Genomic DNA, 15568 nt, shown 5'->3' with positions numbered 1-15568 from the left:
ATTTTCCAAAGCACCAAATTAGAAAAGAAATGAATTTTGTAGTTAGTGCATATCTATTCATTGGGATTTAAGTAAATTGAAAGACTAAATTTTACAGTTTAATTTCAGGTTCAGATAAAACATACATATAAAATTATAATGAAACCCTATATTATATTTTACAAAACAAGGGGAAAATTCAAAGAGTGTAGTACTCACGTCTAAAAACCCAGTGTATGCTCTCACAGGTAGATGAAATTTAGAGGCATTAGTAATGAGCAGAATATTGTTATCAATATGGAGAGATGATAAAGAAGCCACAAAATAAAGAGTAAAAATATATCTGGATTCATTTGATGGAATTAAAACTGGCTTGCTGAAGTTGTGGACCTAGTTTAATAAATAAAGTAATAGTTAACTTCAAATACAATTTGTGTAACATTGAACAATTATAAAATAATACCATATATAATGGAACTTACTTTAAATGTTGCTTTGATTTCTTCTGGAAGTATAATATCATGAATGAAGACTGCAAAATTGAATGTGTTTGTTAAAAAGACTGATCTTTCCACAGAGTCTGTTGGACTGTCACGAATATGAAACAATGTTGCTGCATGATCAAATCCCAAATATCTATTTCAAAGCAAGAAAATTAAGGGGAAGAGTTATACAGTCTTCTATTAGTAGTTAATACACATTTCTTTCCTAACAATACTGAATCAAGACTGTTTTGGAATGTTTAATTCTTCTGTATCCCTAAAACCCAAACTCATTCCTCAATTCCAGATTAATACCCCTTCCCATCAACATATTTGGTCAAAATCAGAAATACAAGTCATTCAGATAAACCAAGAGTGGGCAACTTCTAACACCAAGGCTATACAGAGACACTCTCTATTTGAATTTCAATGACATGATTGCTGACAAATGATTCCATGCTACCCAGTTCAATTACACTGGACTTAGAAGTCAACAGTGAAATATATGCCACCCGCTCCCCAAACCCTGGAAAACAATGGAAAAATCCTAATCTTGCTCTCTCTGACATTGCCTCATCCACTTTGAATCACTGCCAAACACACTCATATCGTAATAAATGTAAAGTACAGCCAGTTTCCCACTGTTGAAATAAAACTATTTCCTGCAATCCTGAAAGTATTTCACATTACTACCAGGAGCTATGAATTGTTTAACTACTTGTCTATAAAATGTTGTGCAAAATCAAAAATGTAAAGCAAATGATTTTAAACACATGCTAATGTAACCTTACCCATCTAATACTTCTGCCTGATATGGAATTTCAAGTTTTGAATAGCTCTTCTCTTTTGCTTTCACAGTTATTTTTCCCGAAAATTGTGCAGGTCGTTTTGCTTTCGATGCTATAATACATACACATTTGCATACACACACATGAATAAAAATAATGTTACTTTATGTATATGTATAGACACACAGACATATAAGAATGTAGTTGTTATTTTGATATTTGAGCATAATATTGTAAGACACTGGCTGATAACTTAGCTAGAAGTGCAGTACCCCTTCATTTTTTAATCAAAAGAAGTTAGAGCTTTCAAAAGGTTCTATACTTTGAACTGGTTTATGTACTATGCTAAATCAAATAATACATAATAAAGTGTAAAGGTTGGGAGAGATCTTGGAGATAATCTAGTCCAAATTCCTGCCGGATGCAGGAATCCATTACTACATCATATGACCTCTGCTTAAACACCTCCAGCAGAGGAGAGCTCGTGTGTTCCAGAACAACTCTGAACAATTCTGTTTATCTTTTACATGACAGTCTTTCAGAAATTTAAAGACAGCTGTCACTCAGCAGACTTTTCTTATCCAGGCTAAACATACTCAGTCCCTCCAAACGTTTCTCATATGTTTTTCCTTCTAGGCTCCCTATCATCTTCATTGCTCTCCTATAGGCATGTTCCACTTTGCCAATATCCTTTCTAAAATGCAGTACCCAGAAAAGGATCTGATTCTGTTTGGTATCACAAACTCAAAGTAGAAGAACAATGACTTCTATTGATCTTGACGCTACACTTCTACTGATGAAGTCTAGAACTGCATGTATTCTGTAGCTGCATCCCACTATTGTCTCACATTCAGCTTATGATTCAAAAACATACCCAGATCCTTTCACATGCATTATTGCTCAATATGGTCTCTCCCATCCTAAACCTTTGCCTTTTTTCTATTCAAATGTAGGACTTTATATCTGTCGTTGCTGAAAGTCATCTTGCCTATCAGTTTTTTCAGTTTGTCAAGATATTCCTGAATCTTGATAGTGTTTCTAAGTAGTTTGCCATCACCCCATCTTCATTTTGTCTCCAATTCTGATAACATTTTTAAATTCTCCCACTTAAAAAGATGAGAGAGGCCTGTAATTTTCATCATAGGTATACCTCAACTATGAGACACAAAATGGGGGAAAAAATCCAGAAAATCACATTGTCTGATTTTTAAAGAATTTATTTGCAAATCATGGTGGAAAATAAGTATTTGGTCAATATCAAAAGTTCATCTCAATACTTTGTTATATATCCTTTGTTGGCAATGACAGAGGTCAAACGTTTTTTGTAAGTCTTCACAAGGTTTTCACACACTGTTGCTGGTATTTTGGCCCATTCCTCCATGCAGATCAAACAGGTGCCATTACTACAGGTAACGAGTGGAGGACAGAGGAGCCTCTTAAAGAAGTAGTTACAGGTCTGTGAGAGCCAGACATCTTGCTTGTTTGTAGGTGACCAAATACTTATTTTCCACCATGATTTGCAAATAAATTCTTTAAAAATCAGACAATGTGATTTTCTGGATTTTTTCCCCCCATTTTGTCTCTCATAGTTGAGATATACCTATGATGAAAATTACAGGCCTCTCTCATCTTTTTAAGTGGGAGAACTTGCACAATTGGTGGCTGATTAAATACTTTTTTGCCCCACTGTAGATATGTTGAACAGCATAGAACAAAACCCAGTGTTATACCTGATGTAGAGCCATTGATGTACACTCATTCAATACAATTCTTATCCGGCTTTTTAAGCATTTAATGGTAGCATGGTCCACCCCACATTTCGCCATCCTTGGTATTAGTATCCCATGGAAGCCTCTGTCAGTGCTTTGCTGCAGTCTGATGATCAATTAATCACTACAGGATATGCAGTCACATCCAGTTTAGCCTTGATTATGCTCACTGACTCCTCTTTTAAACTGACTCCTCTTGCAGATTCATATAATCTGCTGAATATCCACAAGAGGTACTGACTGTAGTTAGTTATGTCCCCTAGCACAAAGAGCTGCTAAAGTACAGCATGTGTTAACTTGACATACAAACTGACTAATAGAAGAGAATATATATAGCTCAGGGTTGAACAGTGGAGTCCTTGGTGCTCTGTGAGCTTGGTTGTTTGACTGCAGACATTTCATTAAGCTGTTGTATATAAACTGGGAGCAAACCCCACACTCACTATCACTGATGATGTTACCTAGTTGGATAATGAAACGTCTGCAATCAAACAACCAAGTGCACAGAGCACCAAGGACTCCACAATCCAAACTGACTCTTTGCATATGCATTGAATGGCAAGACTGAACATATGGCACTTCAAATACTCTGAATGAAAAAGACTATATGCATTCCTGTCTATATTATTACTTATATTAAGTAATAATTATTTTCAAAATAAAAGCAAATAGTAGTATATTTACTTACAATCATTAAAAAATTCTCAGCCTTGAATAAAAAGCAAATAATTTTAAAAACATATTTTATTTTGATTTCACTGAATGTTATTACTAATACTATCACGTACCATCAAAACTAATAGTTGCAACTTTGGTATATTTGTTTTCAGAAGCTCGCAACGTAATTGGCTTGAAATGGATTGTAATAGCTTCATTTTGTGGTGTGGGTCTAACACTCTGAAAAACAAGCAAAATTGTTGTTTAAGTACTGATAAACAAATAAATCCATAATTATTATTTTTACTTTCAAATAATTATCTCAGGTCTTCCATTTAAGTTACAATAATGAAAATGTTCATTAGAATGATGTGTCAGAATATTTTTAAAAAAACAGTTCACAGCAGCAGCACACTTAATTTTAATTCCCAAACACTTATTTGACTTTTTCAACTGTATCTTCTCAACTTTGTTAGGTTAGAAAACATGGTGACTAGAACACCTGCTGTCAACTAAAGAGTTACCTCCAAAATATATCAGAATGTCAACAATCCTTAATGATATAGATTACAAAGAATCCTAAAACCCTTCCATTTTAGATTTTTATTAAAGTAATAGTTGGTAGCTTCCCTGGACTATATCATGTAGAAACTCAACTCTTTGGGATCTTGTGTATGATGAAAGAAAATATACAACTTGCACAATTTTAATTCTGTTTTAATCTCCAATATTTATTTTTATACACAGTTGAAAATAAAAATATATTCAATTGTAGCATGCAAAATGACAAAACAAAACCCTCCTCCTGCCTTTTAAGCATTGCTTTTGAATGTGGCTGAAATACTTGAATAAACCTCTTCTAAAAATAATAAAATGCATTTAGTCAAAATGATATGTAGCACAGCTCAGATATAGTTTTGTTTATCATCTTATTTTTTGTGTTGCCATGCATTAGGAATTTAAAGTATTATGATAAAATCCAATAGAGTTGTCTAAAAATGTAATGAGCATTATTGGTGGAATGAGTTGCTCCTTTCATCTGTGCTTCCTCAACTCCAAATACCTTGGGATATTAGCAGATCTGAAAGGACAGGGAAGTTCAGGATACGCCATATCCCTGCAAGAATCCACGTGGCAGACCAGCTCTTGATATGAAAGATGGTTGTCTACATATAAAGGAGTTAAGCCATGTAGAGCTTTAAATATGACAACGAGCACTTTGAATTGGATTCAGAAATTGAACAATATCCAGTCTAGTGATGGTAGCATAGGCTAAAAGTACTACCTTCAGTTTTGGCAAATGGGCCACTACACTTTAGATTAATGGAAGCTTCTGGGGCATCTTAAAAGACAGCCCATGTAGAGTGTGTTACAATAATCTAACCAATGGTTCTATCTCTTTCCCCCCTTGCACACTGACTGAAACCTCCTACTAAGGATGAAGTGGAATGACTGCAGAAAAATGGTTTCAATTGCCAAAACTTGCAGGCAGCAGCCCCATCCTGTCCGTAAGGCCTAACAGCACTCACTTCCAGCCACCAGTGGGGCGGTGCTTCTGGTGCAACTAAGTTCTCTCAAACAATAATCACTACCTGTCTTCCCCAGGCTTGGCATGGGGCTACTGGAGGAACCAAAAACCTGGTGGACAAGTTTCTGATTGGGCTGTATAGGCATTTGTGACATAGCCATGCACCCAAATATAAAGCAATGCTGCCAAATATAAATGTAAATATAAGGCAATAAAAGGCATTATAGCATCCATCAAATGTTTTGAACTTCCATGAACCTCAGCCAGCATAACCACTGGCAGAAATAATGTTAGGTAATAGTCCAAAATATTTGGAGGGTACCAAGTAGCTACTCCTGATTTATTGGTTTCTGACAAAGTGGTTATAGTTTTTTGGCTACTTCAACAATTCCTTTTTTCTGAAAGTCATAAGCTTTGAGATGAGGGATTATAAAAGAATGAACACTTTAATAGGTATAGTAATTGGCTATAATGTTATTAGAAAGTACTGAAAGAATTTAATCCTAGGACTATCTAGATTAGATTTCAGCTAAATATAGTCTTGGCCTTTCTCATGACATTAGAATGAAGTTTGAAACAGACTTCTTCCTTGCTCTCAAACTGTGCTGAAACGAAGTCCAGGGTACAAAAGGTTATGCTTCTCTGTTTATATTTATATGAAAATATTTTAGCCTTTAGGATAGGTTTAAAGATATATACCAGTTTTTGAATCCATTTTGCTGTAAAGTGGCAATGATCAAGCCACTAGGATTCTACAGCATGTTGCTGTTGCTGTTGTTGTTATTATATTTTTATCCCACCTTATAGCCAAGAGCTTTTTAGTAAAAACAGGAGTAAAATGGCAGTGAGTAAGGTTTTTAAAAAACCACAACGAAGAAGGTTAGCTTAGTAATTTAACAAATCAACAATGGAAACAGGTGTCTATCAAGCATGATTATCTGTATTTTTTTCTACTATTATGATTAATAACAGTGTTTTTGTCTTCAATTATTGCAGACATATTTTTTGCTAGTCAGTAGTATGTTCTTTAGAAAGTATCCCTAGATAATTCCATATTTTTCTTTATACTGTGTAAACCACATAATGGGGAACAGATCAAATCCAGGAGTTTATGAAATGTTTCCTAGGCTAGAACTTGCATCAGATATATTTTAAAGCTCTTCCAAAAAGTTAATGTGATTATGCGTATTTTATCTTATTTTTTTAATAAATAATTGCTACAGTGCCAGATTTTAAGAAATATGCTTCTCAGACTTCTAAATTTGAGCTCAGCAATTGCCTTTATATTACAGTTTTCTTTTTGGTAATGCTGTTAGCAGTTTAGAGAGGCAAAAACACAGCCAATTGCTGCCTATGTAAGCTACTAACAGTAACCATAATGATACCCCAGTAACATAATTTTCTGTGTGGAGGATAAGGAAAAAAGAAAGCTATGCCACCTGAGATTTAAAGGGGTAATTCAAAAATATGTACAAGCATATGTACAAGCACAGTCATTCTACTCAACCACTGTACTGTGTTAATTAAAACAACAAATGAGAAAACTGATTAGGACAACAATGAGAAATATTGCTAGATTTACAAATGCACCAACACTCAATGTTTAGCACTCTGGTAACTTCAAACAGAATGCACAACAATATCAGCTCTAGGACTTCGATCTAAAAGTGAATATTTTGACTGGCTAAAGTTTGAACAAAAATAGTTTGGGATATCATTCTTTAGGAGGGTCTCAAAACTACTTTATAATTGTTAAGGCAATCATAATTATCTAGGATATTAATAACTTCCTGGATACAATTACATTAACTTTCTCTTATTAAATGCAACAAACCAGAGAGACAAAGAAAAGTTGAGTCAAACAGGGCATATTCTCAAAAGAGTTAAATTTTTAAGCTTCAGCAATCAGACTTCTCTGCATGCATCACCCAGAGATGAAATGAATCTATACAAATTTAGTCTCAAAAAGATTAGCAAACAAGAATGTTCACGGTCCAATAATCTACCAGGTTCATCTGTCTACAGAGCAACCCTACTTATGTAAAAGCACTGTTAACTTATATTATAAACAGGTAGCATAAATCACTAACAAGGTGCGGTGCCAAAGCTGATAATCTTGCAAAGGATGACACCAACTTGGAAAAAGCAAACACTATGTACAAAGGATAGGCAATACTGCAAATGGCATGAGAAAAGGGGAGCCAAACTTACAGAACCCAAGCTTTGACTTCTAATCCTTTCATGTAAATTTAAATGTACAAAACAAAGGAATGTTATAATGAACTGTGAAATTAAACAGATAGTACTTACGGTTATTGGCACATCTTTTGTTCCTGAATTTAACAAATGCAGATTTAAAATTTTTGGCAGATCTGTTAAGACATACATAGGGCATTGTAAGTACTATAGTACCCAAAACCAGAACTTGTTAACCAATTTTAGCTATAACGTATTTACTCTGGATTTCCAATGTTAAATATGTATTTAACTGTCCTAATTAAAAAACTGTAATCTTTAATAGGTAAACAGATTATTTTAAATGTTCTTTTTTTCCTTTAATATAGTCATTAATATTGACTAAGGGGCATAACCACAGGTTGAAAAGTCAAATGCAAATCCCTCTCCCATATATTTAAACAGGAAATTATAAAAAACTGAAAGCTTCCTGGAAGTCAATTATATAAGCCTTCAAATCTTTTAAAAACTCTGCAAACAGTACAGCACTGCTAACTAACAGTAATGAAGTGCAGCTATCCTGAGGCTTTAACTCACAATAACTCCTGGAAGTTATCGGCGATATGTTTAAATATATAAATATCAAATATAGTGCACCAGCAGTCAAGTGCATTTGTATCATCATCATCATCATCATCATCATCATCATCATCATCATCATCATCATCATCACCATCATCATTTTGTTCTGGATATAATATAATAATCTTAGCTTCACTTATTTTATTTTACTTTGTACCACAAAAACACGCATAATTAAGTAAACCATATATATTTGAAGATGATTATTACATATAAAATCTAAAGAACAGAACAAAAATAATGCATTTATTCTATAGTGATATCTCAGGTTAATCAATAGGAAATTACAGCATATTCCATTAATTCCATTCTTTCTAGACTGCATGAGAGGGTTGGGGGCGAGAAGCACTGATTTGCAGTACTGGGGGTTATGTAATTGAGCCTTTAGCCACTCCTATACTGGTTGTCCAGGGCATGGTTCTCTTCTCCATAGTGTTTAACATCTGCATAAAACTGTTAAATATTTCAGTTAAACATCCCCAGTCCAGGCCAGATAGGAGATGACATAGATGCTGTTACACAGTGTCTGGGTGGGGCAAAACAATTGAAATGGAACCACAACAAGGTTGAGTTATTTGTCCAGAAGCAATCCAATTTGGAGGAGGCCCTTACACTAACCCTGGACTGGTTTGCACTCTCCTTGAAAGAAAAGGCCCATGACTTGAGGACTCCTGGACTTACAGCTTCTGCTTTAGCTGGTAGTGGAGGGCATGGCCAGGAGAGCCTTTTCCCAGCTTTAGTTGGCGCACAAATTTTACTCTTTTGAAGAGAGAGGCACTGAGGCCCTCATTAGCTCGAGACTGCATTACTGCAATGCCCTTTACTTGGGGCTGTCTTTGAAGAATATCTGGAAACTGCAGCTAGCACAGAATGTAGCACTCTGCATGCTAGTGGGTTAGAGGCATTTCAACATGGCTACATCTATAAACTGCACAGAATGCTGGTCTCTTTCCTCAGGATGTTTAGAGAAGCCTGAGCTCAGTGGCAGCTTTCTATGAGGCAGCTGTCATTTTGAACAGTATATCCCCCCAGTTCAGATGGCCCGCCTAGAGTTTACAGGTACCAATGACGTGGCTGTTCCCCATCAGGCTTTTGGGCTTGAGGTGACTGTTATGTGCTGCTGATTTAAAGATGGGCTTTGTTTTAAATGATCATTTTTATATAATCTTTAAAGGTGCCATCCCAAGTCTGTGGAATCAGGCAGGATGTAAATTGTGTAATTAAATCAATAATAATAATAAATATTCAAATGTAGGATTTACCTTGTGTTCTTAAAGTACCAAAATCTAGCATTTCTGTTGATGAATAAATTCCTGGAGCTTTAAAAGAAGATAAACAAAATTAGCATTCTTCTCTGCCATAGAAAAGAAATTCATGGAACAAAATAAAAACTGTATCACAAACCTGTTGTAACTTCTACCTCTACTGGAAGAATAATGAACTCTGTACTATCCGAGGCATTTGTTTTTATTCGAATAAAGGCTGTGTAATTATCTGCTTCTCTTGAAGAAAAACTTGCTCTCATTACTCCTTTAGTTTCATAGGGGGGGATTTCCTATTGAACAGACAATACCGCAAAATTATAGTTAATACAACAAAAGGTCCAGAAATCCATTTAGTATAATATTGAATATTTTTTGTTCTGTTGATTATATATTTAATATAAACTCTGTTAGTGATTATTATCAACACTTTATATAAAAACCCATAGACACGCTTGCTAGTCATAACAATAAAGCATGAAGAGGTTTCAATTTGTGCTACTTTTCCACTACAAAAGACTTATCAGTACTTCCTCTTCTCTATGCATTCAACATTTCTGAAAACTGTACATCTCACTTACAGAAAAGAAAACAATAATTAATGATGATAAACTAGCAAGAATTCAATCACTGTGATAAAGATGAGACAGAAGACCTGTAGTATGCAGAAATTCTAAGTAGGTTAAAAGCATCTATATTTATGTAACAAATATTTTATGCTCTAACTGAAAAAGTCTTTTTAGGGAAAACGCCCCTGCCCCAGGGCAGGACACATGTTTGCACTTGCCTTAACCACATCCAATGTTGCACCTAGCTTACTTTATCCAACTGAAGAATAAAGGGTTGTCATTTATTTTTATAGAGGTCAATAACAGAAGTAACTGAAACAAAAAGCTTTGTCAACTCATCAATTATTACTGAAAAGTAGTTAATCAACAGTAAAAGTGGAAGTAAAAGAATCAGTGGTCATTTAGATATTTTTGCAAATGTGAAACACCAACCCCCCCCCAAAGACATACCATATAATAATATCAAAATGATATTACGATAGCAAAATCTTAGAGTAATTGATGTTTATCATTTTTGTCAATTCATTAAAAGTTGGGAGTGGACCACTGCTATTCCTATTCCTACAGGGTTTTTTCCATTAAGTGTTGGCATTTAATTCTATGTTAGAGTGGCACTTTCCTTTATACTACACTGATGGCCCCCTTAACATTACAAAAGGTAAAATCCAATGTCACTTAAGAGAACCATTCTGTCCCTTGCCTCCTTTTTTAAACATTTCCAGATCTGCTCTAGAGGATCCCATCAACAGAACAGAAGCTATCAGGGTAAAAGAAATCATCATCTGCTGCTGCTTCTGTTAGGACTACTTTGGCACAGAAGTATTCCATTTCCAGGAATAACATCCATTCCTATTCTGAATGTATGCATATACAAGGCAGAAAAGAAAAAAAAGCTCCCTACACTCCGAGGATACCACTTCATCCATCTAATGAAGCTCCAATGCTTTGGTCCATAAAAGCTCATGCCACAATTAATTTTGTTTGTCTTCAAAAGTAGATATAACAGCAATGAACTATCACTCATATTACTCACCCATAGTTTTTTTGTTCCTCCTTGTTGGCCAGTTGGAAGCTCTAGATGAAGATCACCCCCACTTGAATACATTTCTACTACCTGTGAGGAAAGGCAAAAAAGAAAAATATAAAAAAGAAAAAAAAAGAAAAGTTGTTAAAAGCATTAATAAAACTTGAATCCAAGTTCAAACAAGATGTATCAAAATGGCTACATGCTTAGAGGACACCAATATTTATGACACACGATGTCTTTAAAAAATACCCAATTTTGAAGTGAGAAGTAATTACAGTCTTATATTTCCCTGTTATTGGGTGCTTAAGGATAAGAAATTTCAACAATTCACAATTAATAAGAGCCTTATTTGTCACATTTCCCCTCTAAACTGTCTAGAGAGAGTTCTAATCTTCTTAATCCAATACTGGATTCTCCTCTTGCTTTATTAGTTTCCAAGTTTAGCCCTTCAGGCACCAAGAAATCTTAAGTTCAAAAAGACAAAAGGGACCATGCAAATTTTGACACTGGGGTGCATTAGAAGGTCCTGTGGAGTCAAATGTTCGTAAAACCTGGTAGCCCTCTATCATATCATGCCAGGAAAAAATAGGCTAGCCACTGCATCTCATTGCTCACAGTGGGAGGGAATGCTCTTCAATCTTTTCTACTCTGCCAGCAAAGCCCTGGATTTGTCAGAGTACCCTGATGTCACTGGCATAGAGATAATATTCTAACCTGAACATAAAGTAAGAAATAGATAAGATCAAGGATTTCAAGAACTGCATGAAATAATTAATATATTAAAATATAATTCTTTAACAAATATCTGTAAATATGAAAGTGCTACTACTTGCCTGCAAAGGTTCACTATGGGGATTGTGTATGTTTATTATAGGAGAAAAACTGCTGTTCACAGGAACTTTTGCTCCTATAAAAGGGCGTAGTCTGTATGGGTTTGGTACTCCTACGCCAAACACCTGTTTAAGAAGAGAATAAAAAAATCAGTAATCAATATGCTCATTTTGTCTCTCCTAGATTTAAAATCCACACAATTCTCAGCACTAAAGAAACTCCTAACTTTTTCTGAACCTGAAGTTCATTGTCTAAGGTTTAAAGGCCTCAGCCAATACTTAATTTCCTAAGGATATAAAACTCCACTATGTAACTTTTTCTGCCTTTCACTTTCGGTAGAAATCAGTTTTAGGCTATGCTTGTCAAAATACAATTTTCTAATATAGTATAATGCAGTAATAGCAAAAATGTTTAATTTGTTGATATTTTCATATCTCCTGACTCCATAATTTAGAGTACTGAAGTTATTAAATTATTATGCACAAATATTTATTTATATAAATTGCATTGTAAGACTTTTTGGTCATTTCTTGCATGCACTGAAAAATATAATCTTGAAAAACCTACTGACATTCAAGTATCTTCCCCTTATATTTTTAATATCATGATTAAAATCAATTAGTACAACTGAATGTTCAACAATAATTCACTATACTACTTAAATCAAGTTTTTATATTGTTAAATGCCCAAAGTATGCAAAGTTCAGCGACATTTTGTAGGTGTTCTGTTGCATTGCATTACTGAGTATATTATAGCATAATCATTCCAGCCTTCCTTATCTAATGTGTTGAAGTTCAAATCCCAGGCAAAATAATTATTTGCTACACTGGCTGGGAATTTGTAGTCCAAAACATCTAGAAGTCAGTGTGTTGGAATGTTTTTTTCCCCCTCCCCTGAATAATTTTTATTTGAGAGAAGACTGACCATTAAGAAATCACAAATTGAAGTTTTCCAGTACAGTTCAATAGGAGGAACAGACAAAGAGGTGAGTGATCACAGTAGTCCTTTCCTCTAAGTGTTGTGTGTTCAGGTATAAAGGGAAAAAGTAATCTTCCCTCACAGTCTGAATATCTGCTGATTGCTCACTGGGAATGACTTAGTAATTGCATAAGAGGTACAGTACATAAAGCAGTAATTTTCCAGGGAACAAGCTCACTGAATGAGCAAACAGGAGCTTAACAATGCAGTTAGCAAGAGTATTTAAGGAGGAGTCCCTAACATTTTTTCCCTCTAAGACTCTGTTTCTGAGAGCCTAAGAAGTGAACAACAAAATCTTCTGTGGGTAGTGTATTAGAAATAAAAGTATACACGAATGGAAAACATTAATTTTAAGTAGCACTGCTTCTGATGTGTTTTCATTTCTACCCACAAACAATCTGGCATATACTTTCAGCAAGTACAAAATTGCAATAGTGCTTGAAGGAAAAGTCACAGGATGGGAGCAGTAAGTGGTTCCTTTAGTTCATAATATAAAATGAAGATTTATCCAATAAAAAATTAGAAAATTTATCCAATAAAGAAATGAGAAAAAATGAGACATTTCAAGAGGACTGAGAGAGGAATCAACTCTATCTAAAGAAGAAAATCAAACAAAGGAACAAGCTTCTGGACAAGAATGGCAACTAAAAACAAGACACTTGGGTGGGTGGGGGGAGCAATTTTCATAGCTTTCAAGCCCTTGCAAAAGAAGCAGGCTTTGAGCTACAGGGGAAGAAAAAGAGATAACGCAGAACAGGATACAGTGGCAGATTCATGAAGAAGAGGGGCCTATAAAATGAATCCTCTATGACCTGGAGATGAAAACTCTGAAGTAAAATCCCAGATAAAGGCTTATATCTTGTATAGGATAGTGCAAAAATTGCTAAAATTGGGTATTGTTTTATTAAGAGATGTAAAACAAATAAGGGAGAACACCAGTTCAATGTTTATAGACTTTGTTGTCTATGCTCCAGTAATTTTCAAAGTATGGGAATAAGCAAGAGGAACTAGAACTCTTGCTCACACCTGCTGAGATGACTTCTGTGATTGTAATGAATAATACAATTTGTTCAAAAGGAACATAAGTAATAGTAAAGAAAAGGGACTTGCAATCTTAAAAGAATTTATTCCAGAGAGCATCTAGTTAAAATAAAGGGAGGAATGAATAAATCCAAACAGTTGTTGTCGTCTATCACTCACCTAAACAAGCAGAAGATATGCATGATGCTTTCCAAAAAAGAAATTGCAAATTTTTCAGAAAGGCATAAAGCAGTAGCGATGGAGGACTTTAATTATACTGTTATCTACAAGGAGGCAACACTGCCAAACCTCAGCTTTCCAAGAAATATATTCAGAGAGTGCATATCAATTTGTCCTTATAAGACTGGAGGGAGGTATCAAGTGGGATGCCACAATGTTCAATCCTGGGGCCTGTATTCTTCAATACTTTTATTAGTGACTTGGATGAAGAAATAAGAGAATGCATATTAAATCTACAGATAATAGATTCCTGAGTAATCCAGCCAATATCCTAAAATAAATTCAAAACAATCCTGATGGGCCCCAAGATGAGCTGAAAATAACAAAATTAAATTCAAGAGAAACAAATACAAAATTCTTCACTTGGGAAACAGAAATCAAATGCCCAGTATGAGGGATAATAGACATGAAAATAATTCTTATAAAAAAGACTGTAGAATAGTTAACAAACTGAAAAATTTGTTAAATATCATCACTGTGATGTGGCTGCAAAAGAAAAAAGAAAAAACTGGTCTGGGCCTGCATCAATGGAAATATAGTTTCTGAATCATGAGAAATAATTATTCTACTTTATTCTGCATTGGTCTATCCCCATTTTGAGTAGGGTGTTCAGTTCTGGGGACTGCACTTTAGGAAAGATTCAAAGTACAACAGGTCCACAAAGGGCAATGAGGGTAACATCCTTTAAATACGAGTTGGATAGTGGAACCAATTCCCAGAAAGAAACCAGCTCCTATTCATCGGATGTATTCAAGAAGAAGCGGAGCAGCCACTTGTCAAAGTTGCTTTAATTTGGATTCTAGTATTGAGCAGATGGTTTGGATTCACTGACCAAAATGCCTGCTTCCAACACTATAATTCTATGAACAGGATTTCAAATAATCTAAACTGTCGCTAGTTTCAAACGAACAGTGTTATCTTTATGTATACTGTATTAGGAACCAATCTCACATTGTTCTGACGTATCATTGAATATGTAATTGTGTACTCTTACCTGGTAAGTAAATACCCCATGATTAGATGTGTTAATAAATAATGTATTTTCTACATTTCCCACAATTCTTGCAAGAAAAACTACATCAAATGATGTATTTCCTCCTGGGATAATTTTCTGGAAAAAAAAAAAGGCAGAAGATATGCCGTGGTATTGATCCAAGAAGCACAGTGTATCAAATATGCACAAGAAGAACTGATGTATGAAAGCTGTCTGTTAAAGTCCTAGGACTAGGATTGCAGAAATCCAGGTTCAGGTCCATCCTTAGTCATGGAAGCTCACTGGGTGACTTTGCGCCAATCACCTTCTCTCATCCCAATCTATCCCCCAGTGTTGCTGTGGAGAGAAACGGGAGGAGGAAGTGTGATGTACCTCACCTGAGCTCCTGAGGGAAAAAACCCAAACAACTGGAATATAAATCTAACAAATCAGTTAATTATTTATTTGTCCTTCCCAAGTTATCAGGGTTACAACTACAGTAGCAAAATAAAAGCTGAAGTCATTGCATTTTTTCTTTGCATAGATTAATTAATAAATTTGCAAGTGGTCATAGCTCTAAAACAAAAAACTGGGAGGCAGGAATGCAGCCCCTGGAGAAACTCATTTCTCATTTTCTGTTGAATTCT

At 34.9% G+C, this 15568-nt stretch overlaps 1 protein-coding gene across 1 annotated transcript in view; it reads right to left on the bottom strand.

Moving 5' to 3' along the window:
- TMEM131 (transmembrane protein 131) overlaps nucleotides 1-15568 on the bottom strand; it is an 87278-nt gene that overhangs the window by 40109 nt on the left and 31601 nt on the right. Inside the window, exons 6-15 of the mRNA XM_088145015.1 lie at nucleotides 14943-15059; nucleotides 11708-11834; nucleotides 10885-10961; nucleotides 9425-9575; nucleotides 9283-9339; nucleotides 7514-7575; nucleotides 3807-3915; nucleotides 1253-1361; nucleotides 462-615; nucleotides 199-369 (exon numbers count right to left, since the gene is read on the bottom strand). Of these exons, the coding sequence (XP_088001141.1) occupies nucleotides 199-369; nucleotides 462-615; nucleotides 1253-1361; nucleotides 3807-3915; nucleotides 7514-7575; nucleotides 9283-9339; nucleotides 9425-9575; nucleotides 10885-10961; nucleotides 11708-11834; nucleotides 14943-15059 (1134 nt within the window). The remainder of the gene's footprint in view (nucleotides 1-198; nucleotides 370-461; nucleotides 616-1252; nucleotides 1362-3806; nucleotides 3916-7513; nucleotides 7576-9282; nucleotides 9340-9424; nucleotides 9576-10884; nucleotides 10962-11707; nucleotides 11835-14942; nucleotides 15060-15568) is intronic.

Source organism: Python bivittatus, unplaced genomic scaffold, assembly GCF_059951505.1.
Source record: "Python bivittatus isolate LINGU-HERP-01145 unplaced genomic scaffold, Pbiv_v1 ctg000350_np1212, whole genome shotgun sequence".
NCBI classification, from domain to species: Eukaryota; Metazoa; Chordata; class Lepidosauria; order Squamata; family Pythonidae; genus Python; species Python bivittatus.
Note: the sequence above shows the minus strand (reverse complement) of the source record. Positions and strands in the feature narration are given on the sequence as shown.